General features: G+C 42.6%; 2 protein-coding genes across 2 annotated transcripts; one reads left to right on the forward strand and one right to left on the reverse strand.

Annotated features, from left to right (window-relative positions):
• Window positions 1-14,255: 14,255 nt before the first annotated feature.
• LOC120043488 lies at window positions 14,256-21,698 on the reverse strand. The gene is made up of 4 exons (XM_038988082.1): window positions 21,511-21,698; window positions 20,171-20,897; window positions 18,944-19,093; window positions 14,256-15,378 (listed from the first exon to the last, which is right to left on the reverse strand). The coding sequence occupies exons 2-4, from the start codon at window positions 20,825-20,827 to the stop codon at window positions 14,347-14,349; spliced, it is 1,839 nt and encodes a 612-aa protein (XP_038844010.1). The 5' UTR covers window positions 20,828-20,897; window positions 21,511-21,698; the 3' UTR covers window positions 14,256-14,346.
• On the forward strand, window positions 21,690-27,993 carry LOC120043489 (RNA-binding protein with serine-rich domain 1-like). The gene is made up of 7 exons (XM_038988083.1): window positions 21,690-21,800; window positions 22,386-22,532; window positions 22,792-22,959; window positions 23,276-23,381; window positions 26,222-26,375; window positions 26,966-27,107; window positions 27,447-27,993. Coding segments are annotated over exons 1-7 (819 nt in total). The 5' UTR covers window positions 21,690-21,798; the 3' UTR covers window positions 27,547-27,993.
• Window positions 27,994-27,998: the final 5 nt, after the last annotated feature.

Raw genomic sequence — 27,998 nt, forward strand, 5'->3', positions numbered from 1 at the left:
CACATTTGACACTTTAGTGGGGTGTAGAAATATAAATGACGTGGAAACAACGTTGATTCAACCAGTGTGTGTGCCCAGCGGATTGATAGATCACTGTGCCGAGGTAGTCTTGGCCAAAAGTTTTGAGAATGACACAAATATTAATTTTCACAAAGTCTGCTGCCTCAGTTTGTATGATGGCAATTTGCATATACTCCAGAACGTTATGAAGAGTGATCAGATTAATTGCAAAGTTCCTCTTTGCCATGCACATGAACTGAATCCCCAAATAACATTTCCACTGCATTTCAGCCCTGCCACAAAAGGACCAGCTGACATCATGTCAGTGATTCTCTCGTTAATACAGGTGTGAGTGTTGACAAGGACAAGGCTGGAGATAACTCTGTCATGCTGATTGAGTTCAAATAACAGACTGAAAGCTTCAAAAGGATGGTGATGCTTGGAATCATTGTTCTTCCTCTGTCAACCATGGTTACCTGCAAGGAAACATGTGCCATCATCATTGCTTTGCACAAAAAGGGCTTCACAGGGAAGGATATTGCTGCCAGTAAGATTGCACCTAAATCAACCATTTATCGGATCATCAAGAACTTCAAGGAGAGCGGTTCAATTGTTGTGAAGAAGGCTTACGGGCACCCAAGAAAGTCCAGCAAGCGCCAGGACCGTCTCCTAAAGTTGATTCAGCTGCGGGATCGGGGCACCACCAGTACAGAGCTTGCTCAGGAATGGCAGCAGGCAGATGTGAGTGCATCTGCATGCACAGTGAGGCAAAGACTTTTGGAGGATGGCTTGGTGTCAAGAAGGGCAGCAAAGAAGCCACTTCTCTCCAGGAAAAACATCAGGGACAGACTGATATTCTGCAAAAGGTACAGGGATTGGACTGCTGAGGACTGGGGTAAAGTCATTTTCTCTGAGGAATCCCCTTTCCAACTGTTTGGTGCATCCGGAAAAAGCTTGTCCGGAGAAGACAAGGTGAGCGCTACCATCAGTCCTGAGTCATGCCAACAGTAAAGCATCCTGAGACCATTCATGTGTGGGGTTGCTTCTCAGCCAAGGGAGTGGGCTCACTCACAATTTTGCCTAAGAACACAGCCATGAATAAAGAATGGTACCAACACATCCTCCGAGAGCAACTTCTCCCAACCATCCAGGAACAGTTTGGTGACGAACAATGCCTTTTCCAGCATGATGGAGCACCTTGCCATAAGGCAAAAGTGATAACTAAGTGGCTCGGGGAACAAAACATCGATATTTTGGGTCCATGGCCAGGAAACTCCCCAGACCTTAATCCCATTGAGAACTTGTGGTCAATCCTCAAGAGACGTGTGGACAAACAGAAACCCACAAATTCTGACAAACTCCAAGCATTGATTATGCAAGAATTGGCTGCCATCAGTCAGGATGTGGCCCAGGAGTGAATTGACAGCATGCCAGGGCAGATTGCAGAGGTCTTGAAAAAGAAGGGTCAACACTGCAAATATTGTCTCTTTGCATCAACTTCATTTAATTGTCAATAAAAGCCTTTGCCACTTATGAAATGCTTGCAATTATACTTCAGTATTCCATAGTAACATCTGACAAAAATATCTAAAGACACTGAAGCAGCAAACTTTGTGGAAATTAATATTTGTGTCATTCTCAAAACTTTTGGCCACGACTGTATGGCAAGAACTGTGGGGGTTTATATCAATCTTTACCCTGTATATGGGGGTACTTGGCCATTAGCAGCAGACCCCAGTGCAGGGTTGTCCCGGTGGTGTCGGTACCAGCACCAAACAGGTTAGCAACACTAAATACCAGGTTGTCGTCATGGTAGAAAGAATCCACATTGCCAGATTCCTAACAGAACCAAACCCACAGATGACATATGAATTATGTACAACAGTTACTTAAGGAGCTGTTGTAAGTTATTCACAGATAATCAACACATTCTATTAAAGCAGCTAGAGGAAGTGTTTTAGTGTTTGAGTCTGTGAGTTTACATGAAATTCTGCTGATAAGGAGAACTGTAATTCTATCCTCCCTCAGCTGGCATTCAGTCATATGTATACTGGGCACACACTGGATGAATCTACGTTGTTTCTACTTAATTGCAATGGAATTAGATTGAACCAATGACGAATACACGTTGAATTGACATCTGTGCACATTGGTATGTTAGTGGTGGACAACTGAAATGAATTGTGTTCTGCTGCAGTATCCAAGTGCACCACATGGTGGCATAATAAGAAATATAAACTGGGTTCAAATCAAGTCAAATTTTATTGGTCACATACACATGGTTAGCAGATGTCAATGCGAGTGTAGCAAAATGCTTGTGCTTCTAGTTCCGACAATGCAGTAATAACCAACGAGTAATCTAACCTAACAATTTCACAACAACTACCTTATACACACAAGTGTAAAGGAATGAATAAGATTATGTACATAAAAATATATGGATGAGCGATGGCCAAACGGCATAGGCCAGATGCAGTAGATTGTATAGAGTACAGTATATACATATGAGATGAGTAATGTAGGGTATGTAAACATTATAAAGTGCCATTGTTTAATGCTAGTGATACATTTATTACATCCAATTTTAAATTATTAAAGTGGCTAGAGATGAGTCAGTATGTTGGCAGCAGCCACTCAATGTTAGTGATGGCTGTTTTACAGTCTGATGGCCTTGAGATAGAAGCTGTTTTTCAGTCTCTCGGTCCCAGCTTTGATGCACCTGTACTGACCTCGCCTTCTGGATGATAGTGGGGTGAACAGGCAGTGGCTCGGGTGGTTGTTGTCCTTGATGATCTTTTTGGCCTTCCTGTGACATCGGGTGGTGTAGGTGTCCTGGAGGGCAGGTAGTTTTCCCCCGGTGATGCGTTGTGCAGACCTCAATGTTCATCTCAATTGTGCATCTGTAAAAGTTTGAGTGTTTTTGGTGACAAGCCGAATTTCTTCAGCCTCCTGAGGTGGAAGAGGCGCTGCTGCGCCTTCTTCACCACGCTGTCTGTGTGGGTGGACCATTTCAGTTTGTCCGTGAAGTGTACGCTGAGGAACTTAGAACTTTCCACCTTCTCCACTACTGTCCTGTCAATGTGGATAGGGGGCTGCTCCCTCTGCTGTTTCCTGAAGTCCACGATCATCTCCTTTGTTTTGTTGGCATTGCATGTGAGGTTATTTTCCTGACACCACACTCCGAGGGCCCTCACCTCCTCCCTGTAGGCTGTCTCGTCGTTGTTGGTAATCAAGCCTACCACTGTCTGCAAACTTGATGATTGAGTTGGAGGCGTGCATGGTCACTCAGTCATGGGTGAACAGGGAGTACAGGAGAGGGCTGAGAACGCAACCTTGTGGGGCCCCAGTGTTGAGGATCAGCGGGGTGGAGATGTTGTTTCCTACCCTCACCACCTAGGGGCGGCCCGTCAGGAAGTCCAGGACCCAGTTGCACAGGGCGGGGTTGAGACCCAGGGTCTCAAGCTTAATGATGAGTTTGGAGGGTACTATGGTGTTAAATGCTGAGCTGTAGTCAATGAACCGCATTCTCACATAGATATTCCTCTTGTCCAGATGAGTTAGGGCAGTGTGCAGTGTGATTGCGATTGCATCATCTGTGGACCTATTGGTGCGGTAAGCAAATTGGAGTGGGTCTAGGGTGTCAGGTAGGGTGGAGGTGATATGGTCCTTGACTAGTCTCTCAAAGCACTTCACTGGCTGCAGTAAAGGAGAGCCCACAGGTTTTGGTAGCGGGCTGTGTCGGTGGCACTGTATTGTCCTCAAAGCGAGAAAATAAGTTCTTTAGTTTGTCTGGGAGCAAGACATCGTGGTCTGCGACGGGGCTGGTTTTCTTTTCTTGGATCCTGGATGCTGATTGGCCGGTATGATGCAAAATTACTAGTTTACCGTTCTAATTATGTTGGTTAACAGTTTATAGTACCAACAAGGCACCTCTGGGTTTGTGGTATATTGCCAATATACCACAGCTAAGGGCTGTATCCAGGCACTGCGCCTAAGAACAGCCCTTAGCTGTGGTAAATTGGACATATACCACACCCCCTCGGACCTTATCGATTAATACGATTCTGTAGTTACACTGAGCAATATTAATGCAACAAGTTATTAAATATGCATGAGATGCAGATTCTGGTCAGTGTATTCAAACCTGCTGTCATAGACAATGGGCGAGATTAAGTTGGAGACAGCATAAATCACAGGCTGTGTGGTGTCAACTGCCTTACCTGTAATAGACAAAACATCTAATCAATTACTAAATAAGCTTTCCAGAACCGAAACGATCACTGAACAAGCCTAACTAATTAATCTATTTACTAATAATATGGTTAAAAATAACCAGGCAATTAGGGATACACATCACTTAAATATATTATGTTAATTCTACTACTACAGTGTAGAAATACTGGTATTGCTCTTACCCTCAGGTTTCTCCTACACTTCAATCAGGTAGTGAATTTCCTCTAAGATTTTCTCCTTGCTAAGTTTCTTGCCCATCCCAAAGTCTCTAAGGTTTGTCAAGGCAAAGAGCCTGTCAGATTCTCCCTAGGAGATGTGGGTTTGGAGTCAGGCGCAGGAGAGTAAGAATTCCAGAAGGGCGTTTTATTACAAGTCCATCAACAGAACAGGCACAGGTCCACAACAGCAGCCACTAAGAAATAGGAACGTAGTCCAGTCAAACACGGAGGAACACACTCCTCTGACTAAACTAACGTGCAGGAAAACAGTCCCGTGAAAACACCTGTGACACCCAAACCAACGACAGGTACACAAACAATCCCGCACAAAACCTAGCGGGTAGGGCGAGATTAAAAACCCCACTGATTAGCCTAAACTAGACACAGGTGAACACAAGACAGACAAAACCAAACGAAAAAGAAAAGGGATCGGTGGCAGCTAGTAGACCCGGCGACGACGACCGCCGAGCGCCGCCCGAACAGGGAGAGGAGCCACCTTCGGTGGAAGTCGTGACAGAGTCTCTTCTCTTTCTATGAGTCTCCATTGGCAAACATAATCCCTGTAAAGAAGGTTGTTTGTTTCCATGATAATTCAAAGTGAGAAAAAACAAAAAAACATATAATTTGCCATTTCATAATTGACTCATTCATAATAATTATCATATACCAAGAAAATGAATAATCTGCCAAATGATCTATGCATCCTTTCTGGGCATGACCATCTGTAAATGCTAATTAATCATAGACATTTATATTATTTGCAGAGGATTAGTATAAGAACCTTTGATGGATTTGCTTTCAATGAGAATAACATATCTATAACTCACATTTCTATGTGAATTTGGTCAGGTCGCCCAAAAACGTACCTATTGCAGCTTTAAAGTAACTCTCCAGTGAAAATCCCACTTTTAAAAGTTAATATTCTGTTAACTTATACCCACATAATGTTGTTGACTCCTCCTTGTGGCCTAACATAAAAATGCCAAAAAGTAGTTGACTCGCATTAATATTTTGGTATACGCCCACACAATTTTGTTGTGGTACGCCCACAACATTCCAACACAGAAAAGCTTATTTTTAACATGCTTAATTACATTTGTTTTGGAATGGAAAATATGTCACTCATATTGTAACTAATTATCGGTCATATTTCATAGATATCTGGAAACACTGGACAATTACTTTTAGATGATTTGGACATAAAACGCAAAACAAGCTAATATATGGGGACATTGACTTGTATTGGATTAGCTGTCTACAAGTGGCCAGGTAAACAAAACTAAAGCATGGATTTCTGTCTTAGCTTGTCCATAGACTGCATACAGGGTAAGGAAACCCAATAGGTGATTTTGTAATTTTGGTGAACTATCTCTTTAAGAATGTGACAAAGCCAGAATAAGTCAAATATCATTACCATGTCCTTGGTTTAGTTCATTGAGCACAGGAGTGATGTCTTTGTCCCCAAAGTCCTCTGCCTGATTGACCAGCGCCTGCTTAACCATCTTGTATCCTACCAAAACAATCATTTTCTTGGGTCCAAAGTGAATCGTAAAGATGGAGCCATATTTCTTGGAGAGCTGGACAGATAAAGCATACATAAAGTACACAGTTATGCCTCGTAGTCATATACTGTATGAATAAGCACAAAATAGGACAACACATATGGCTTGTTAAACAGGGGTTTACAGTTGAGGTCAGACCTGGGTTCAAATACTATTCACTGTATTTTAAAGACTTTAAAAAACATTTCAAAATATGTATTTAGACAAATCTTCTTACACTATGTATTTGAACCCAGGTCTGTTTTGTTACCAAGATCCCTGAATGAATATTCCTAGGGTGCATCTCAATATTCTAAAGTGGCCTCATCGCTTACGTTGCAACGCTTTGGTCACTGTCACAAAGTATTTTGGCCATAGCCTGGTCCCAGCAAAAAACAGATCCTTGACCAGGCTACTTGGACAGGACATATCTATTGAAATACATTACAGAACAGAACATTAAACAACATTCACCAGCTTAAAGCATGTACAATGTGCGGAAGTCCGTTCTGTCAGTTTGGGAAGTTCGTTCTATCAGTTTGCTTAATGTACTTTTCAAACCTGGTGAAATGGCAAGAAAACTATATAAGTGAGATAAAACAGATAACATCTCACAGATCAAATCAACAACCTCAACTTAGTTTTCTCTGAAAGCAACGGAGGACGTCATCTTACCTCGCAGAGAGAGTGCAGTATGGCATCTTGAGGTCCAGCTGGAGCATGTTACCAAACAGGGGCAGAGCCCTGGGTCCTGGAGGCTCATTCCCCTGTTCCTCAGAGCTGGAACCAGAGTAGAGGAGGTAGAGGACCAGCAGAAACAGCAGAGTACCCAGCAGTGTCACCGTGCTGGGAGCCTGGAGTAGAAGTCCTACCATAAGAGCCATGGATCTCCACAAGCAGTGCTGTAAGATCAGACAGTGATGTGGTATTGGGAAAAGTGAGTGCCCAACACAACGACTGGCTTATATACAGTTGAAGTCGGAAGTCTACATAATTTTAGGTTATAGTCATTAAAACTTGTTTTTCAACCCCTCCACAACTGTTTTGTTAACAAACTATAGTTTTGGCAAGTTGCATCTGAGCTCCTAGAGTGTGCAGCTCTCCTTTATTTTAAAGTTTTCCACTCCGCTAGCCAGCACCTCGCCTAATAGGTGTGCGTTTCTTTTTCTTCTAAGTCGGTTAGGACATCTACTTTGTGTATGACACAGGTAATTTTTCCAACAATTGTTTACAGACAGATTATTTCACTTAAAACTCACTGTATCACAATTCCAGTTTACATACACTAAGGTGTATGTGCCTTTAAACAGCTTGGAACGTTCCAGAAAATTATGTCATGGCTTTAGAAGCTTCTGATAGGCTAATTGACATCATTTGAGTCAATTGGAGGTGTACCTGTGGATGTATTTCAAGGCCTACCTTCAAACTCCAGTGCCTCTTTGCTTGACATCCTGGGAAAATCAAAAGAAATCAGGTAATACATCAGAAAAAAAATTGCAGACCTCCACAAGCCTGGTTCCTCCACAAGTCAGCGATTTCCAAACGCCTGAAGGTACCACGTTCATCTGTACAAACAATAGTACGCAAGTATAAACACCATGGGACCACGCAGCCGTCATACCGCTCAGGAAGAAGACGCGTTCTGTCTCCTAGAGATGAACGTACTTCGGTGTGAAAAGTGCAAATCAATCCCAAAACAACAGCAAAGGACCTTGTGAAGATGGTGGAGGAAACAGGTACAAAAGTATCTATATCCATAGTAAAATGAGTCCTATATAAACATAACCTGAAAGGACGCTCAGCAAGGCAGAAGCCACTGCCCCAAAACCGCCATAAAAAGCCAGACTGTGGTTTGCAACTGCACATGGGGACAAAGATCATACTTTTTAGAGACATGTCCACTGGTCTAATGAAACAAAAATAGAACTGTTTGGCCATAATGACCATCTTTATGTTTGGAGGAAAAAGGGAGAAGAGGCTTGCAAGCCGAAGAACACCATCCCAAACGTGAAACACAGGGGTGGCAGAATCATGTTGTGGGGGTGCGTTGCTGCAGGAGTGACTGTCTGCACTTCACAAAATAGATGGCTTCATGAGGCAGGAAAATCATGTGAATATATTGAAGCAACATCAAGACATCAGTCAGGAAGTTAAAGCTTGGTCGCAATTGGGTCTTCCAAATGGACAATGACCTCAAGCATACTTTCAAAGTTGTGGCAAAATGGCTTAAGGACAACTAAGTCAAGGTATTGGAGTGGCTATCAAAAAGCCATGACCTTAATCCTATAGAACATTTGTGGGCAGAACTGAAAAAGTGTGTGTGAGCAAGGACGCCTTACAACCCTGACTCCGTTACACCAGCTCTGTCAGGAGGAATGGGCCAAAATTCACCCAACTTATTGTGGGAAGCTACCCGAAACGTTTGATCCATGTTAAACAATTTAATGGCAATGCCTCCAAATACTAATTGAGTGTATGTAAACTTCTGACCCACTGGGAATGTGATGAAAGAAATAAAAGCTGAAAGAAATAATTCTCTACTATTATTCTGACATTTCACGTTCTTAAAATAAAGTGGTGATCCTAACTGAGCTAAGACAGGGAATTTTTACTAGGATTAAATGTCAGGAATTGTGAAACTGAGTTTCAATGCATTTGGCTTATGTATGTAAACTTCCGACTTATATATATGTATACACACACACACACACACACACATATATATACATATACATACTGCTCAAAAAAATAAAGGGAACACTTAAACAACACAATGTAACTCCAAGTCAATCACACTTCTGTGAAATCAAACTGTCCACTTAGGAAGCAACACTGATTGACAATAAATTTCACATGCTGTTGTGCAAATGGAATAGACAACAGGTGGAAATTATAGGCAATTAGCAAGACACCCCCAATAAAGGAGTGGTTCTGCAGGTGGTGACCACAGACCACTTCTCAGTTCCTATGCTTCCTGGCTGATGTTTTGGTCACTTTTGAATGCTGGCGGTGCTTTCACTCTAGTGGTAGCATGAGACGGAGTCTACAACCCACACAAGTGGCTCAGGTAGTGCAGCTCATCCAGGATGGCACATCAATGCAAGCTGTGGCAAGAAGGTTTGCTGTGTCTGTCAGCGTAGTGTCCAGAGCATGGAGGCGCTACCAGGAGACAGGCCAGTACATCAGGAGATGTGGAGGAGGCCGTAGGAGGGCAACAACCCAGCAGCAGGACCGCTACCTCCGCCTTTTTGCAAGAAGGAGCAGGAGGAGCACTGCCAGAGCCCTGCAAAATGACCTTCAGCAGGCCACAAGTGTGCATGTGTCTGCTCAAACGGTCAGAAACAGACTCCATGAGGGTGGTGAGGGCCCGACGTCCACAGGTGGGGGTTGTGCTTACAGCCCAACACCGTGCAGGACGTTTGGCATTTGCCAGAGAACACCAAGATGAAAGCAGGTTCACACTGAGCACGTGACAGACGTGACAGTCTGGAGATGCCGTGGAGAACGTTCTGCTGCCTGCAACATCCTCCAGCATGACCGGTTTGGCGGTGGGTCAGTCATGGTGTGGGGTGGCATTTCTTTGGGGGGCCGCACAGCCCTCCATGGGCTCGCCAGAGGTAGCCTGACTGCCATTAGGTACCGAGATGTGATCCACAGACCCCTTGTGAGACCATATGCTGGTGCGGTTGGCCCTGGGTTCCTCCTAATGCAAGACAATGCTAGACCTCATGTGGCTGGAGTGTGTCAGCAGTTCCTGCAAGAGGAAGGCATTGATGCTACTGGCCCTCCCGTTCCCCAGACCTGAATCCAATTGAGCACATCTGGGACATCATGTCTCGCTCCATCCACCAACGCCACGTTGCACCACAGACTGTCCAGGAGTTGGCGGATGCTTTAGTCCAGTTCTGGGAGGAGATCCCTCAGGAGACCATCCGCCACCTCATCAGGAGCATGCCCAGGCGTTGTAGGGAGGTCATACAGGCATGTGGAGGCCACACACACTACTGAGCCTCATTTTGACTTGTTTTAAGGACATTACATCAAAGTTGGATCAGCCTGTAGTGTGGTTTTCCACTTTAATTTTGAGTGTGACTCCAAATCCAGACCTCCATGGGTTGATAAATTTGATTTCCATTGATAATTTGTGTGATTTTGTTGTCAGCACATTCAACTATGTAAAGAAAAAAGTATTTAATAAGAATAGTTCATTCATTCAGATCTAGGATGTGTTATTTTAGTGTTCCCTTTATTTTTTTGAGCAGTGTATAATACATTTGGGTAAATTTGGGCACAAAAATCCAATATAGCACCTTAAAGCTTTCTTGTCCTATTCAAACGGGCCAACCAAATGTATATAACACTAACCGTGTCAGTTATTGATAACCGCTAACGTTAGATGATTGACTCTGCTAAGCTTGGATACACCTCAAAGATAAATAAGACGTAGGCTTCCGATTAGCCTTTGACTATTTGGTTAGTAATGTCAGACGGCTCCATATGTATTGCTAATCAATAATACACTTCATGATTCTGCTTGACATCGGCAGTAATGCTGCAAATTTTTGTTAAATCTCAAAATCCTGGAGTCACTGTCATTCACCAAAATAAATTATATTGAACCAACGTGCAATAGATGTTGAATTGCTGTCTGTGCTCAGTGGGAAGCCATCACTATGTAGAACGTTCAACTAGAAGATTTTATAAACTGTTAAAGGCTTAAAGTGGAATTGACAGCATTTAGCAACATTAAATATTTGTAACATCTGTTCATATACACCCACAGGAAGAATGACACTTTTTTAATATTCTGACAAGCGAGTACTTAGATATAAATGTATACAATGTTTGGGAATGACGTATAGTAAGGCATTTGTGAAAATGATATAGCAATAGAGTGGGAAAGCGGCCATGCATTTGGACAATGAATAGACATTGCATTAAATAAAACCGAATAAAAACGTCTGTCTTGTCTAGGACCGGATTCTACACAGACCCGTGCGCCATAGCCAATCAGAGTAGGCCTATATGCAAATAAGCCAGTTGCCACAAAGCCAGTGTTGCCAACTTAGCCTTTGTCGCTATATTTAGAACCCTCTAGCGACAAATATTCAAAAAAGCGACTAGCAAGAAATCTAGCAACTTTTTCCGGTGTTATTGGAGACTCTGACGTGAAAGCACGATTCATGCTGACCAGACCGGACACGTCGCATGCGCGAGCGTCACAAAATAAATTTAGAAATCCATGTTATTCAATTATTGCAATTATTGCAAAATAAATTTATGCACGATAGCGCACGCACGCAGCCAGTTTGGGCAAGGTGTTACTCTTCTCAATGAGCAGCGGGTGCTGCCCCCACCCAAGGCACTCACATGCGGCCCAGTTGTCGCGCAGCAGTCCCTCCCAGCTGCAGTCAGAGCAGGAGATACTTATGAATCACGCATGTGGGAAGCCGCCGCTGGCTGATCCCGCCCTGGCTTACATTTGTATTTTATTTTTACAATTAACCTGAATCAGGGCCAGACTAGTTACCATAATTTTCTCACATTGCCATTGACAGTTTATTCTATTGTCTCTTTTTGGTCCATTTAGATTGTATACAAAAAAATGTTATGGTTAAAAATGTTCATGTGGTACTGTGACTTGTTGTAGGCTCCTAAGTGGACCATAAGGTTAAAAACCAAACCAAATTAAATTTAAGAAATAAAAACAAAAAAATTAAATTAAAACTAAGTAACTGCCAGAGTGTCTTTTTTGGGTCACTTTTGCCGGTCCCAAGCCCAGATAAAGGAGGAGGATTGGAATTGTGAAAGTTAATTTGTAGAAGAAAGTTAGAAGAAAGTTCATTTGTAGTTCTAAACATATTTAGGGTGTTTTTTACTCACTTTTTGTCTCTCCCACGACATTATTCCTCTCTCCTACAGCGTCCATCACAATTACGTGCACATGGCCAATTATGCAAATTAGGCGATGGCGTCATTTAGCGACTTTTTGGACAGCCAATAGCTACTTTCCTTACTGAGGAGTTGGCAACACTGCAAGGGCCTGCAATCATTCCCGTTTAACTTAGCTATGTGTTTACAGGCAGTAGCAACAGCACGACTTCAGATCATTTGAACACATTCGCCAAAAGCCACCTAATGCAACTGAATGGATTTCTGGAAAAATGTAAATACCAAAGGTGTCCTCTTACATTAGGGAACTAAACAATCATTTTGATCAAACAGCCATGAAACTGTATTTTCGCTCTCCCTCAATTACCTATGCACATCAACAAGATCAACAACTAATGCTAGCCACAGCGAGATGAGCTAAAATCTACTGAGGGAACATTAGATAAACCCTCTCAAACTCTTTCAGCTAGTTGGCCGTCAAAATTGCCCTGATAAAAGTTGGGGAATAGTAGCCTGCTCGTCCTTCTGCAGCTTGCCTGTCAATGCAAGCATGTCCCTACCCTCGTTTTGACAACGGCATGGGAACTGGCCTGACCACCCTTTTGATCGATGTCAAATACATTTGATTGACAACTAAGAGATATGCTAACTGTGGATAACAGTCGTTCAAGTTCAGCATAGCTAGCTAACCAAATGACAGCTGCAGCATCTCTAGCTGTAGCCAACGAAAAACAACATGAGGGGGAAAAGTCGGTCACTCACCCACTCCTCCAATGAAATCACGGACAAGACATAGCCTATTTGTTTTTCGTTTTGTACGTGCAACTGCGCCCCAAACTGGCCACTGCTTTCTTAGGAGAAATATGGCCCTTTATAATGTCCACTTATGTACATAGGATGCTGTTGCATTTTAACATATTAAAACCAGAGATAAATAATATTATTCCAGCCGTTGTACTATGATTGCAGAGATGTGCACAATATGCTGCAACCAATATCAAAAAGTATTAACTCCAAATAACAACTTAGCTTTGGATTGTTGTAACATTTAAACTTAAAACATGTTTTAACTTTTTTACACTGCATGGATGACCGGTGCAGTTGATTGCAGCACTCAAAATACTGCATATTGTAGTTGAGTAGCCAACCTAGGTTACTGCTCAAATGTTGCTGTAATAGGCCTGCCTACATGTTAATCTTTCGTGTTGTGTTTTGTTGATGGTTTAGTTTTTTTGTTAATCATTGTCAAGCTTTAAAAACCGAAGTCAGACTGCAACATTTTAGAAGCCTAGCTAGGACTGTGGCATGTCTGTACACCCCCCTGGACTACCAAGAAATGTACTGGTGAATTATATTAATTATGCATTGAACTACATTCATATATTCTGCAAACAATGCCTTAGGTCATGGATTTTTTAGTAAAATATAACCTATTTTAAAAAAGTCTTGTAAAGTTTGTTTTGAAGCATGAACTGGGAATGTTATATTTTTGACTGATATGACCGTTTGATTCATATCTGCAAAGTAGTTAAAAGGCTGTCAGTTCCACTGTAACACTGCCATAAATATTACAACCAAAATAACTTCCTAATTTGTTGGATATTATGTAGCACTTTATTCAAGTACATTTAGTTCTGTACACAGACAGGACATTCTGCACTTTAAGGCTGATCTAGCAGAAGGCAGCAGAGACCTTGCATTGGTGAAGACTTTAATGCTCTTTAAAGACTGATGGCAACATAATCAAAATCCATTATTAAAATGATAGGACATGCTTCTATATTGCTCTTTGTGATTTGATAAGTGTTTCATGTAAAAATGGTAGATAGTCTCGAGGACAAATGTTCCTTTCAGAATGGACAATGAAGTGGTATTCATTTCTATGGGGATATCATGGTTCTAAAATAATGACACATGCTTCAAAAACATAAGAAATCCCTTAAAAACCCAAGACATAACATGTACTGAAACATTTGGCTAAAGGAGAGGTAGTGGATAATTAAATGTACAAATGTGAACAGAGCAGAAGCAACTTTGGATTTAAACTATGGAACAGAACCCTATGGGGTTGGTTTCCCAGACACCAATTTAAGCATAGTTCTGGACTAAAGCTCCTTTTCCAGAATTTCCATTATACATTGAACATGCTTTTAAGTCTCGGACTAGGCTTAATCTGTGTCCAGAAAACTGTCCCTATAAGTCTGGATATGAGTGAACTAAAGCCTTACATGCTGACCACACCAATCGCGTTTATATCCCAGGACAAATTAGCTAGCAATAGCAAGCTAGCTAACTAAACTGACATAAATGTTTAATGCTTTTCGACCTATCCCCAAATGAATATAGTTGGTTCAGAGTTCGTTTTGATATTTCAACCTGCGTGTCCTGATTGCGTCTGGTGTGGGTGGACAAAATCAACATGCGCACGATGGCGCACGCACACGCACGGTCTGGTCAGCATGTTAGAGTGCCTCTACTTTAATGATGTTGAGCTGGGTTTCCTGTGGGGAGACTGTGATGTCTGAGTCCAGGTCAACAGAGGCCTGGGTGGGGGCCATACAGTCCTGGAGAGCTCCCTCTGTGCTGGTGCTGGGATAGTCTGTACTGTCTGTTCCTCTATAGGACTGTGTGTGTGACTGCGTGTATGTGGTGGCGTAAGACTGTGTGCATGAGGGCATGTGTGTTTGAGTGTGTGGCTGCTGTGTGTAGGCTGACGAGTAAGGCTGTGTGTGCGCCAGCGTGTATGTCGGGGTGTGTGTGAGCGTGAGGCTATCGGTGGTACTACTGATGCTGCCTGTCTGGAAGCCGTTGATGCCATGGGGGCTCTGTCCGGACAGTTTGAAGGTCTCTATGGTCTCTAGACTGGAGCTGTCCATCCCGTTGTAGCTGGGCTGGGCCTGGCTACACTGAGCATACCCTCCTTGGCTGAAGGGGAACGTGTCCTGGCTGTAGGAGGCAGAGCCTGAGGCAGGTAAGACCGGGGGTGGGGGAGTTTTGGGATGCTGTCGCTGCTGGTGGAGGCTGGTACAGGGTGCCTCCAGTCTGGAGGCCAGGGTCTGCAGGGTGCTGAGAATCTGCCTCTGGACCTGGGTCTGCTGGACCTGCTCCCTCTCCAGCCGGTACTGCTGCTCCACCAGCATGCGCACCGCCAGGCTCAGGCTGTGGATCTCAGAGCCCAGGGTCTGGACCTGCTCCTGGAGACCTCCACTACTCCCTCCCCCGCATCTCCCTCCGGCCTCCTGGTGAGCTGCCTGCTGAGGGCTGGGGTTCCTGTCTCTCCTGAGAAGGCCCTGGTTCATGCCCTGGCTCCCAGGGCTTTGGAGGCGGATGACAGGGCTACTACCCTGGGAGGTGGGTGGCGGTGGTGGAGGGTTGGGGAGCCGGATGCCCACACGGGGAGGAGCAGGGTGTGGGGAGCGGACAGCTTGGCCACCGACTCTCTGCTGGAACATCTGTCTGGGAACACTGGCTCCTTGCTGGCCATCCAAATTCCTCTGCAGAGTATAAGTCCATTGTAACATGGGTCAGTTGTAACAGGCTAAATATATACAATTAAAACCTACTTAGAAAGCTGTTCCATGTGCCAATGATTGGTTAGTCTTTACATGACTATGAAGTTTAATTTAAAAACAAATTTATCCATCAATTATCTTTGGTTTCATTGACAGATTTGTTTTGAGGCCATGTTTTAAAATATATTTTTGCTGCCTCTCTATTTTTATTATTGACCTTTGGAACATTCTCTATGTATCGACACATATCTTATCAGTAAGATAAGGCCTTTTGATTGGTATAGTTGATGACAATAATTGTTGTATTTTTTCACAAGACTCCCAAGATTGGGGTTAGTTGTTGTAACTCATTGTTACAACTTACCCCTTTACCTAAAATGATATAGCATTTAGACACATGAACATATTTATATCAAATTTCACTTCTTTACATCAACGTTGGCAATGCAACTATGATAAAACCTTCGGGGGGAAAAATGTAAAAGACACATTTTTTTATTTTAGAACACTAAATCTAGTTTTTCAGCTATTCAGTTTCTGGTCAATATGACAAGCCTAAAAGAGAACTCGTTTTTTTGTCAATTTTGTGTATTTTCATCCATATCTGTTTTAAATCATACCATTGTTGAATTACCCCTAATGTTTTACCATTAAAGACAGTGTTACAACTGTCCCTGCTATTGGGGTAACTTTCAGACGTTGGGTCTAAGCCTGAATTGTGAAAAGTATACATGTAAACTGTAGCCTACCTTTAGTTAGCAGACTAAGTTGTTCATGTGAAATTCTGAAATCTTTAAATCAAACAGTGTTAAATAAAGATGTTTAAAACAACTTCAAGACGACCCTCCCACTCTGTCTGCCAAATTCTTTCTCTTTGCTCTTGTTTTCCTTAATAGGATGTCCGTGGGAGCCGGGAGGGTTGTCAGCGAAATGGGACACACCTGGGCTCGTGTGTCCCGGGATAAATACACCTCTTCCCCATTCATTGAGGAGACTCCCTCCATGCAAACACACTGTTAGATTTTGGTTGTGGCTGTTTTATTTGGCACCTTTCAATAACCCTCATCACATTTATGCGTGCAATCACTCACACACAATTGTTAATTGTATTTAGTTTACGTCAGATAATAAATATATTTTGTTATTCCTTATCTCCATGTTGTCTCCCTTTTCTGTTAACTTTGCGCTGGTTCGTGACAAGTGGGGGCTCATCTGGGATCTGAAGGTTGGTTCCTAGACATTTTGGCGTATAGCACTTTGCTGCATTATGGACTAACACTCGTGTCGTTGGGCTTACTAGTATGTGTGTTGTGTTTGGGAGAAAATGTGGCGTTAATGTTTGAGAACTCCGTATGGGCTTTGTTTGCATCTTTTGTTACAGCTTTTGAGGTGTAATGTTTGGTGCCCAGTGTTGGTTGCCTTTTTTGTTTGGTAAACTTGCTACTGCAGTGGATAGTTTGCTGTGCGCTGCGTTGGAGAGAGTACAATGGTTAGTTTCCAGGCCCCTACCCAGGCTGGAGACTCTTGCCCTACTTGCTGTTGGGACAGCGGTCTGAGGTGAGCACAATCGGCTGTGTACCTCAGTGGAAGATTTGGGTAGGGTAGTGAAACTTGCTACCAGGAGTTAGAGCTTTTCTTTTCCCCCTGTTAAGCTTAGTGACGTTTCACTTTGGAATATGTTGGGCATGGTTATTTTGTTTGGTGTCCGTGGACTGAGCAGGTGTCTCGGGGGCACATCTGTGGCTTGGGGGAATCTGCCAGCGTGCTGGGTGTCTCTTTTTTGGTATTTTTTTCCCTTGCCAGCGGGCTACAGTGTGTAATTACCCACTCAAATCCGCATGAAGACTAGGGATTGTATTGTATGTTTTGGGGAAGCTCCATATATCATCTCTTCTGTGGTGCCCAGTGTGATCCATTTCTCTTGTGGTCTGGTGTTCTCAGCAGAGGGGAAGAGATTTTTTTTTTTTGTATTTGTGACTATGGCATCTTACGTAGACACGTTCATTCACTTTCCATCAGAGGAACTGTTAGAATTATGTACTAAAGAACAGCTGTTGAAGATTGCTTAACACTACAAGGTTGAAATTAGTGATAAATGTCAAATTGTTAGGTTGATATCGAAGGCCTCTGGAGTGGTGTTCTTGAAGTTACCACTGGGGCAGCTTCTGCAGAGGTCTCCCCGTAACGTTACGGCTGCACCGTCTGTTAGCCCTAGTATTCTTTTTGAACAGCAGAAAGAACTGTGTCTGTTACAGCTAAAGGATGATTGGGTAAATGTTAGGAATTTTGTTAATAAATAGTTAAAACAAATTCTAGCTTTAGATAAAACTATAACAAATTGAACTCTGCATGCCTGGTGAAAAGAGATTTGTGTTGTGGGTTATAAAGTAAGCAGAAAGGGTCATTAAACTCTGGTTGAACTGACCCAACTTAGCCCTGAGATGTTTAGATAAGGCTGTGGGTCACTTTTTAGGTCTTTCATTATCTTGAGTTGTCTGCTAAAGTGGTAATCAATTATAGTGAGCCTTCAGGATAAATGATTATATGGTGTTTCATGTGAGTGCCCTGTGAGGTTAGAATGAACTTTTGAACCTGTTTTCTATTTGTCAGGACAATGAGACTCATTCTGTAACCTATGACGTCATATCTTGTATATAAGTCTGTGTTTATGATCAAATGGGAGCGTGCTCCGAGAATAAACACTATTATCTAATTTTAATATGACTGTATCCTGTCTATTTTATGTTAATAAGTATCTTACAAATTCTTATAAATAGACAGATTGAATTTAATTAATTAATATATTGTAGGAATTATTTAATTCCACTAACAGTAAAGTATGAAAAGGAATTGCAATTTAAACAGGATTTGGAGCGTGCAAAAATAAAGCTGCAACCAGAGCGGCTTGAGTTGGTTAGAGAAGGAAAGCTCTCAGGAGAGAGTTTGCTCTGGGAAGTTGACCCAGATTTACCTAGGGGTTGTTCCTCTTTTGGTCGTGCCCCAGACACATTTGATTGTTGGAAACTTACAGTTCATTTCATTGTTTGAACGTGTTGCTGATGCTAGGAGTTGGCCTGATTCTGACAGTCCTTGTTGGTCCCTGGTTTTATGGGTGTGAAGATCACCCTCCCACTCTGTCTGCCAAATTCTTTCTCTTTGCTCTTGTTTTCCTTAATAGGATGTCCGTGGGAGCCGGGAGGGTTGTCAGCGAAATGGGACACACCTGGGCTCGTGTGTCCCGGGATAAATACACCTCTTCCCCATTCATTGAGGAGACTCCCTCCATGCAGACACACTGTTAGATTTTGGTTGTGGCCATTTTATTTGGCACCTTTCAACAACCCTCATCACATTTATGCGTGCAATCACTTACACACAATTGTTAATTGTATTTAGTTTATGTCAGTTAATAAATATATTTTGTTATTCCTTATCTCCATGTTGTCTCCCTTTTTGTTACGAACTTCGAGCCGGTTCGTGACATTGAATAGACACCATTTAAAATAATTGTGTATATGACGGTGAGTTTCCTTTGCCTTGTACTCACCACTTGAGTAAGCCTCTGAGCGACTGGGTCATAGGACTGTGGTTGATCTGCTGCCACAGGTCTCTGGACATCAGAACCAGGAGCATTAGACTGTTCTCTTCTCAGCAGAGCTGCTACCTGCTGGTAGGACTGATAAGAAGAGTCTCTTATCTGGGGAAAATAAAGATCCAATCAAAGCCTAGAAATGACATGACCACCACAGTAATAACACCTCTCATATGATCATTTGTTTCAAACCAGGGTTGTTCAGGAAGTGGAAACATTTTGAAATTGAGTGTACTGTGTGGGGGTACTACCTGAACATGTACAACAAGAAATGCAATTTATTTTACTGAAACATTTCAGAAGGATTGTAAATTTAGAGCTTGGGTACCTGTCTGTTTCTGCTACAATTCTACTCCTTGACATGCAAAATAAGAAAGAGTACAAGGAGTGTAATGTAAGCAAAACAGGTTCTGGATTTTTATGTAAATTACACTACTGAAAGATTTACCCAACATGTAGACTCCAGCATACTACAGGCCTTTTATGTATGGTCTTCCCCAGGCTTTCAAACAGAACGTGAGAAGCCTGAGTGGTATACTACAAAGCAGGATTAATGACTTAGCCAACAACTTGCCTAAATATTTTGAAATAACGTTACATTTAGAAAGATAAGATTGAAATGGGCATCGTCTAATTGACAACCAAAAACATCTAAATTTAGATTTCTTAATGAACCAGAAAGTTAGTTCTGGTTTATCAAAGTTAGCTGGCTAACTCAATTGATCATGCTTTGGAATATGAGGGCTTCTGAGGCTATCCCCAGGCTAATTGTGCAGAGCGCATAAATGCCGAGGCTCGTTGATGAACTCAATGTGCTGTACTCAGTACAGGATCATAGGCCTAATTATATCCATTTGTACACTGCAAAATGACCTGAAGTAATCCCAAACCGATATTGTATTTGACAATACCAGAATAATGACATACCTCCATTACATTGAGACACTATCACATCTCTATTTATTGGTCTGAATATTTGGGATCAAATTTTCTTTATATATTTTTATGAAATCTTTATTTTTTTAATATAAAAAAAACAGTAGGCCAAATACAATTGCTTGCAGCCTCAATTTGGCCCACCGGCCGCCAGTTACCAACCCTTTCTGTATATATCTACTCAAACTTGATGTCTCTGCACCCTTTTTGGTTTTAGTGAATCACACGACTATGAGACGTGCCTACCTTTGCTCTATGAGACAAAGCCTTATCCAGAAGCCTTTTGCGTGCTGCCAGTATGGGGTTAGTAGCTGGAGAGGGCGTGGCTCTCTTACGCATGTAGGCCCCTGTCACAGTCACAGCCGCTGCTCCTGCGGGTGGAAGACCCCTCTGTTGAGAGTTCTGAGCCAATGATGTGACACTGACAATCTGGATGTCCTTATCCTCATCCTCCTTCTTGTTCGCTTCCTCCTGTTTCTCTGTCCTGTTGCTCTGTCCTCTGCTGGCGCCTTCACCTCCTGTCCCAGACGGCCCCTGACCCCTGACTTCAGGAGGAGTGGAGCCAGGACACTGCTTGGCGAACTCTGATGCCGCAACATAGCCTGCGTGGCGTGACGCCTCCCGCAGTAGATTCCGTATTTGCTGGTCGTTCCAGCCCTCCCGGCTCCCACCATCTCCCCTCCCTGCCCCAACCCCAGGTGTGGTCTGTGGGTCTGGGGCTGCAGCACTTTCACCACCCCTCTGGACCTTCTTCCTCTGGAACTCCTTGAGGTACAGGTAGATGGCCTGGGCAGACACCCGGATGTTCTCCAGCTCCAGCACCGCCTTGATCTTGCGGAAGCTCAGGCCCGCCTGCCGCAGCTCCACCACCTTGCGCTTGGCAGCATCGTCCAGACGGCCCATGGTTGGTCACTCACTCCAGGCTGCTCCACTGGAAGAGCCCTTCTCCAATCGGGACTTAGGCTACTTCTATCTGTTGAGAGACAGAGAATTCACTACTAACTGTAGTAAATAGGTCATTTGGAATTAGACTTTCAAACATAAATACATTTGGCTAGTGTAGTTAAACTGATCAGAAATCACACAGATGGCACCAATTCTATCACATAATCTTCTTCACCTGAAACCTCACATTGATAGCTAGACTGACATTAAAAGCAATTTAACTTGTGAAGGACAGGACTCCAGGCAAAATTGACTGATTATTTTTAGCAAAATACATAAATTATTAGCTAGATTTAATAAGCTAAATAAACATAATACATAAGCCAATAGAACACGGCTGGCAGTGTATCCTAGCCTCTGCCACAGACTTCCACCTGAACTAAGCTTGGAAGCCGTAGCGTAGTCTACCTTCATTACTCCACCGGTACCAGCAGTCTAGCATCAACGTAGGGGACACTGTGTACTGTCCACTGTCTAGCTAGTAAATATTTGAGCTAGATAGCATCAAACCTGTCCCACAATGTGAACACATAGCCTAACGGTCCTAACCTAACGTTGAAAAAAGGAAAGGATTTTATCTATATAGCTAACTAACGTGAGCTAGTTCTAGCTAATAATTTTTGATCGTGGTGCCAACTCACCTCAATACGATACTGCACGTTTTCAGCTAATTTGAAAATAACCCATATCGTTTCTTTTAGTGTGCAAGCTAAATCGTTAGGGGAAAACATACATTTTTATCAAGTAACTATTAGCTAACCTTACTGGTAGAACCAGTGGTCGAGGGTTGATAGCTAGCTAAAGATTTTAATATGAATGTTGACAAAAGAGAAAATGTGGAAAACGTCATTTAGGCGACTACGTCATCATTACGCGTCAGATTTAGCACAGAGGAACGAGTGGTTGAGCCTGCATCCGACTCGAACGAAATGTACGTATTCTGGGTTTATATAACTATTTCTATTCCATATTACGATCTTCTCAATGTTGACCATTTTGGCATTACATTAGATACATTTTAATGCTTGAGCTACATCAACAGAGCAGGGCACAACGTTGCTAATTAGCTATCGTTTCTGGCCTTGCTTGTTCTATGAATGGAGGAAGGCAATGGCGGTCGCATAAACGCAACATATAAACAGTTAGATAGCGTTTGAAGATGAAGAACTTAATACTAATGCTGTTCGGAGCGATCTTACTAGTACTGTGTCTACACTTTCTCGCACACTGCACGAGCTAGTTTATGTCCATACTAGCTAGTTCTCTAAATTAGCCCTACATTCTGATTATTTAGCTAACGCTAACGTTAACTAAATCACAATTGTATTTAACCAACATTGGAGAGCAAGCTAGATAGTTTATTGGTGATGAGTGAATAAGACTGTTATACTGCAACTGCCCCTGGCTTATTTTATAATGCAACTTATTAGCAAATTAGCAGCATTTGTAATGTATTCATTGTCTTTTTAATTGCATCTAACTAACTTAATTGACATATTTTTTTTCACTTACTTAGGGCACCGTCACCCACAAAGCGTAAGGAGGAGGAAAAGTCAAAGGACAGGGGAAAAGAGAAGACTGCCACCAAGGAAGGGGGGGACAAGGAGAGAGGCAGGGAGAAGGGCCACAAACGACGCAGTGCATCCACTGGGAGCAGCAGCAGGTGAGATGCCTCCCCTTGCTCTTTCAGACTATGTACAATGTTTAACTACCTCAAACAGTGCTTTAGGACACACTAGCTAGGGCTTTTCACACTGCTAAGCCAAGCTGGAATGCCCTATGTTCCAAAGTGGGCCAAGAGGTTAATTGGACACGAATTTCAGATGGTACCTCCCTGTTTTGCACAGTTTCCTTTGATTGTGTGCCTAATGAACACAACCCTTGTTGCTGGCTTGTTTGTGTATGTATATCTTACTACCCAGCTCCAGCAGCAGCTCTGGCTCCAGCTCTGGTTCCTCCAGCGGCTCTAGTTCCTCTGGCACCAGCCGCTCTGGGTCTTCCCGGTCCAGCTCCTCCAGCTCATCTAGTTCCTCTGGGTCGCCCGATCCCGGCCGCCGCCGCCACGACAACCGTCGCCGCTCCCGCTCCGCGTGAGTACTAGCTGATACGTTGTGATTGTGGTGCTAAACAGTGTCTGCTCATCGGGACAATCCCTGGGTTCACATAGTATTTGAAATCGTCCAAATATTTTATCTTAGTCTAGGACAATGGAACCAGTGGCACACACTGAACGTAGTTGAAATATGTCAAATACTATTTGAACCTTAGGTCTGGTTGAGAATGCCGTTTTATCATGATCAAAATGGTCCAGTTGTGGGAAAAACTACACGTTTGTCCCACTTTAAACAGTGTCTTTTCACTTAGTAAACTCTCATGGTTTTGTAATGACTGTCCATTGTGCTATAGGTCCAAAACACAGAAGAAGGGAGATGACAAGGAGCGAAGGAGAAGGAGCCCGAGCCCCAAGCCCACCAAAGTTCACTTAGGAAGACTGACCAGAAATGTGACCAAGGTGAGGGACTACACGACACGGCTCATCCTAGCTGTGTTTCTGGGCTTACTACAGTTGGTGTGCAAGTGTAAATAAACCCAAATTCAACAACGGGAATTCTGTATGTAAAATGTATAGATATTTTTGAAGTCACACTTTACTTGAAGGTGGTATAATACACAAGGAATTCATAACACCTTTCTGAGTGTTGCAGTCAATCATTAATAACAACCTTCATAACACCTTTCTGAGTGTTGCAGTCAAACATTAATAACAACCTTCATAACACCTTTCTGAGTGTTGCAGTCAAACATTAATAACAACCTTCATAACACCTTTCTGAGCGTTGCAGTCAAACATTAATAACAACCTTCATAACACCTTTCTGAGTGTTGCAGTCAAACATTAATAACAACCTTCATAACACCTTTCTGAGTGTTGCAGTCAATCATTAGAACAACCTTCATAACACCTTTCTGAGTGTTGCAGTCAATCATTAATAACAACCTTCATAACACCTTTCTGAGTGTTGCAGTCACACATTAATAACAACCTTCATAACACCTTTCTGAGTGTTGCAGTCAAACATTAATAACAACCTTCATAACACCTTTCTGAGTGTTGCAGTCAAACATTAATAACAACCTTCATAACACCTTTCTGAGTGTTGCAGTCAAACATTAATAACAACCTTCATAACACCTTTCTGAGTGTTGCAGTCAATCATTAATAACAACCTTCATAACACCTTTCTGAGTGTTGCAGTCAAACATTAATAACAACCTTCATAACACCTTTCTGAGTGTTGCAGTCAATCATTAATAACAACCTTCATAACACCTTTCTGAGTGTTGCAGTCAAACATTCATGAAAACATTCATAACACCTTTCTGAGTGTTGCAGTCAAACATTAATAACAACCTTCATAACACCTTTATCATTCACAAGGAGTTTTCAAAATAAAATATCAAATAGATCTTCATTTATCCATTGTTCAATCCATTGTTCAATTTATCCATTGCACACACACATTACCGGTCAAAAAGTTTAGAACACCTACTAATGCATGTGTTTTTCTTTTATTTTTTACTGTTTTCTACATTGTAGAATAATAGTGAAGACATCAAAACTATGAAATAACACATATGGAATCATGTAGTAACCAAAACAGTGTTAAACAAATCAAAATATTTTTTATATTTAAGATTCTTCAAATACTCCCCCTTTACCTACCTTGATGACAGCTTTGTATACTCTTGGCATTCTCTCAACCAGCTTCACCTGGAATGCTTTTCCAACAGTCTTGAAAGAGTTCCCACATATGCTGAGCACTTGTTGGCTGCTTTTCCTTCACTGCGGTCGGACTCATCCCAAACCATTATTTTTTTTTTAGGTCATGTGATTGTGGAGGCTAGGTCATCTGATGCAGCACTCCATCACTCTCCTTCTTGGTAAAATAGCCCTTACACAGCCTGGAGGTGTGTTGGGTCATTATCCTGTTGAAAAACGAATGACTAAGTCCAGACCAGATGGGATGGCATGGCATGGCATATCGCTGCAGAATGCTGTCGTAGCCATGCTGGTTAAGTGTCCCTTGAATTATAAATACATCACTGACAGTGTCACCAGCAAAGCACCATCACACTACCTCCTCCATGCTTCACGGTGGGAAATACACATGCAGAGATCATCCGTTCACCCACACCGTATCTCACAAAGACACGGCGGTTGGAACCAAAATTCTCAAATTTGGACTCCAGCCCAAAAGACAAATTTCCATCAGTTTAATGTCCATTGCTCGTGTTTCTTGGCCCAAGCAAGTATCTTCTTCTTATTGGTGACCTTTAGTAGTGGTTTCTTTGCAGCAATTCGACCATGAAGGCCTGATTCACACGGCCTCCTCTGAACAGTTGATGTTGAGATGTCTGTTACTTGAACTTTGTAGCATTTATTTGGGCTGCAACCTGAAGTGCATTTAACTCTAATGAACTTATCCTCTGCAGAAGAGGTAACTCTGGGTCTTCCTTTCCTGTGGCGGTTCTCATGAGAGCCAGTTTCATCATAGAGCTTGATGTTTTTTACGACTGCACTTGGAGAAACTTTCAAAGTTCTTGAAATGTTCCGTATTGACTGACCTTTATGTCTTAAAGTAATGATGGACAGTTGTTTCTGTTTGCTTATTTGAGCTGTTCTTGACATAATATGGACTTGGTCTTTAACCAAATAGGGCTGTCTTCTGTATATCCCCCTACCTTGTCACAACACAACTGATTGGCTCAAACACATTAAGAAGGAAAGAAATTCTGCAACTTAACTTAACAAGGCACACCTGTTAATTGAAGTGCATTCCAGGTGACTACTTCATGAAGCTGGTTGAGAGAATGCCACGGGTGTGCCAAAGCTGTCATCAAGGCAAAGGGTGGCTATTTGAAGAATCTCAAATATATATTTTTATTTACTTTTTTACTTTTTTTGCTTACTACATGATTCCATATGTTATTTCATAGTTTTGATGTCTTCACTATTATTCTACAATGTCAAATAGTACAAATAAATAAGAAGCCATGAATGAGTAGGTGTTCTAAAACTGTATATATTGATCTTTTGGGATATTGAAATATATTTCACAGTGGTTTAGATGGTACAATGATTCTCTACACTATAGCCTACATTGCTTGTTTTGTCACATAAACTGAAATGAGTTGACCATTTTAGTATTTTAGCAGCTATCTATAGCGGAGTGATTTCTACATGTTGCGCCTTAAAGTAAAAATGTACTTATTCTCTTTGAATGAGTTGTATGTCGAGACCATGCCATCAGAGATAAATGTTGGAAGTCATTTTGATCTTCTGTTGAACAGGACCACATCCAGGAGATCTTTGCCACCTACGGCAAGATCAAGATGATTGACATGCCAGTGGAGAGGCTCCACCCAAACCTGTCCCGGGGCTACGCCTATGTGGAGTTCGAGACTCCAGAGGAGGCCCAGAAGGCCCTGAAACACATGGATGGTGGTACGAGGGCATCTTGGGCATGTTCACTAGGCCACAGCGTAGTAGAATGTTTTGCAAATGAAAATGAGCAATTCTTATTGGACAAGTTCAGATAGTTCCTCTTGGTTTCTGGTCATTTCGTGCCTACTGAACACAACCTTGTAGACTGTAACAATAACAGACCTGGTACATACTTTTTTGAGCTACAAGTAATACATTCCCATTGTAGCCAATTAAACCTGGCTGTTACACTGGTTGCACGAAGAGCACGTGACTGGAGATTAGCTGTGAGGCTTTTTAATTTTCTCCCAGTCGATGTGTGACTCACGAAGGATAAACGCTTAGTGGTTTGTGCTTCGTCCGTGATACCAGCTCCCAGTGGCGCAGCTAAAAACATACAATGATTGTGTTCTTTCATGCGAACGCTACATCCTTAATGTATCATTTCTGGAAGACAGTGCAGAGCCTTTGTTGGAGTATTGGCTAACCCCTTGTACTGCTTTGTGTCCGTCTGAAATCTCAATGTTTTGGAGTTTAGATACATTTTAACAGAGATGTTTCTAGCATAATGTTGAGGTTTGTGCGTATTTCTGTCTTTCCTCTGTTCCAAGGTCAGATTGATGGTCAGGAGATCACCACCTCTGCTGTGCTGGCTCCAAGGATACGCCCTCCCCCTCGCAGACAGTCACCCCCACGCAGAATGCCCCCACCTCCCCCCATGTGGCGCCGCACCCCACCTCGCATGAGGAGAAGGTTAGTGTTGGCCCTGGTCTGATGGCCCGAGCCCTGGTGGGTCTGGTGGTTTGATAGCCCTACTCTGATAGCTCTAGCCCTTGTTATGGTGACCTGGACGTCCTGGATTTATAGTACAATACTGGTAACAAATACTTGCTTCAATCACCAATTTCAACAGTAATTTGAATCCTCCAATCTGACCTACTGTCCTGAGAACATTCCTGTAGTGTTTAATTCTCTACTCCTAGCGCCTCTAGCTCCTTGTGGTGTAATATGTTGACCTGTTGATAGTTTCTTCAAGTGATGCAATATAAAGGTACTTTACTGACACATACGTGATGCTTTGTTTACCTGCAGGTCTCGGTCACCAAGGAGACGGTCCCCCGTGCGCCGACGCTCCAGGTCCCCGGGGCGCAGACGTCATCGTTCCCGCTCCAGTTCCAACTCCTCGCGGTAGAGGAACAACGCTACCCCCCCCGCCCGCTGCTCACCCCAACAACCCAGGGTGAATGTATTTTCCATGATTACTTGCATCCTGTCCCCTCTTCTCTTCTTGAAAATGCATTGGAGGACAAAATCGTAATGTTCCTTCTCCTCCATTGTGCTTTGAGGTGGCGAGAAGAGAGGATGAAAGGAATCAAGGAAATACAATTGAGCTTGTACCTCAAAAGAATTTGTCTGAAGTGAACAGTCTAGTTTTTTTGTTTGTCTCATTACGTTTTTCCAATTTTCATTTTAAGGTTCCCACAAAGTCGTTCAGATTACTTGTTGATCGTCATATCCTTTGTTATCCATTCAGAGCTCAGGCTTTGTTTTAGTACTAATGATTTGCTCAAGATGTGTAGCCTGTCTTTTCACCACTGTGTACTGATTTGCTTTGAAAATAAAAAGGAAGAAACTTCAACCTCA

This window comes from Salvelinus namaycush, unplaced genomic scaffold (genome assembly GCF_016432855.1).
Source record: "Salvelinus namaycush isolate Seneca unplaced genomic scaffold, SaNama_1.0 Scaffold94, whole genome shotgun sequence".
NCBI classification, from domain to species: domain Eukaryota; kingdom Metazoa; phylum Chordata; class Actinopteri; order Salmoniformes; family Salmonidae; genus Salvelinus; species Salvelinus namaycush.

What these genes read in the sequence shown, in the direction of transcription:
- LOC120043488 (XM_038988082.1), bottom strand. Translation starts at nt 20,827, where the DNA reads ATGGGCCGTCTGGACGATGCTGCCAAGCGCAAGGTGGTGGAGCTGCGG. An exon ending in CTTTGTCTCATAGAGCAAAG is followed by an intron (nt 19,094 to 20,170) that starts GTAGGCACGTCT and finishes TATTTTCCCCAG; the next exon opens with ATAAGAGACTCTTCTTATCA. An exon ending in CTCAGAGGCTTACTCAAGTG is followed by an intron (nt 15,379 to 18,943) that starts GTGAGTACAAGG and finishes TATACTCTGCAG; the next exon opens with AGGAATTTGGATGGCCAGCA.
- LOC120043489 (XM_038988083.1), top strand. An exon ending in CGTCGCCGCTCCCGCTCCGC is followed by an intron (nt 22,960 to 23,275) that starts GTGAGTACTAGC and finishes ATTGTGCTATAG; the next exon opens with GTCCAAAACACAGAAGAAGG. An exon ending in TGACCAGAAATGTGACCAAG is followed by an intron (nt 23,382 to 26,221) that starts GTGAGGGACTAC and finishes TCTGTTGAACAG; the next exon opens with GACCACATCCAGGAGATCTT.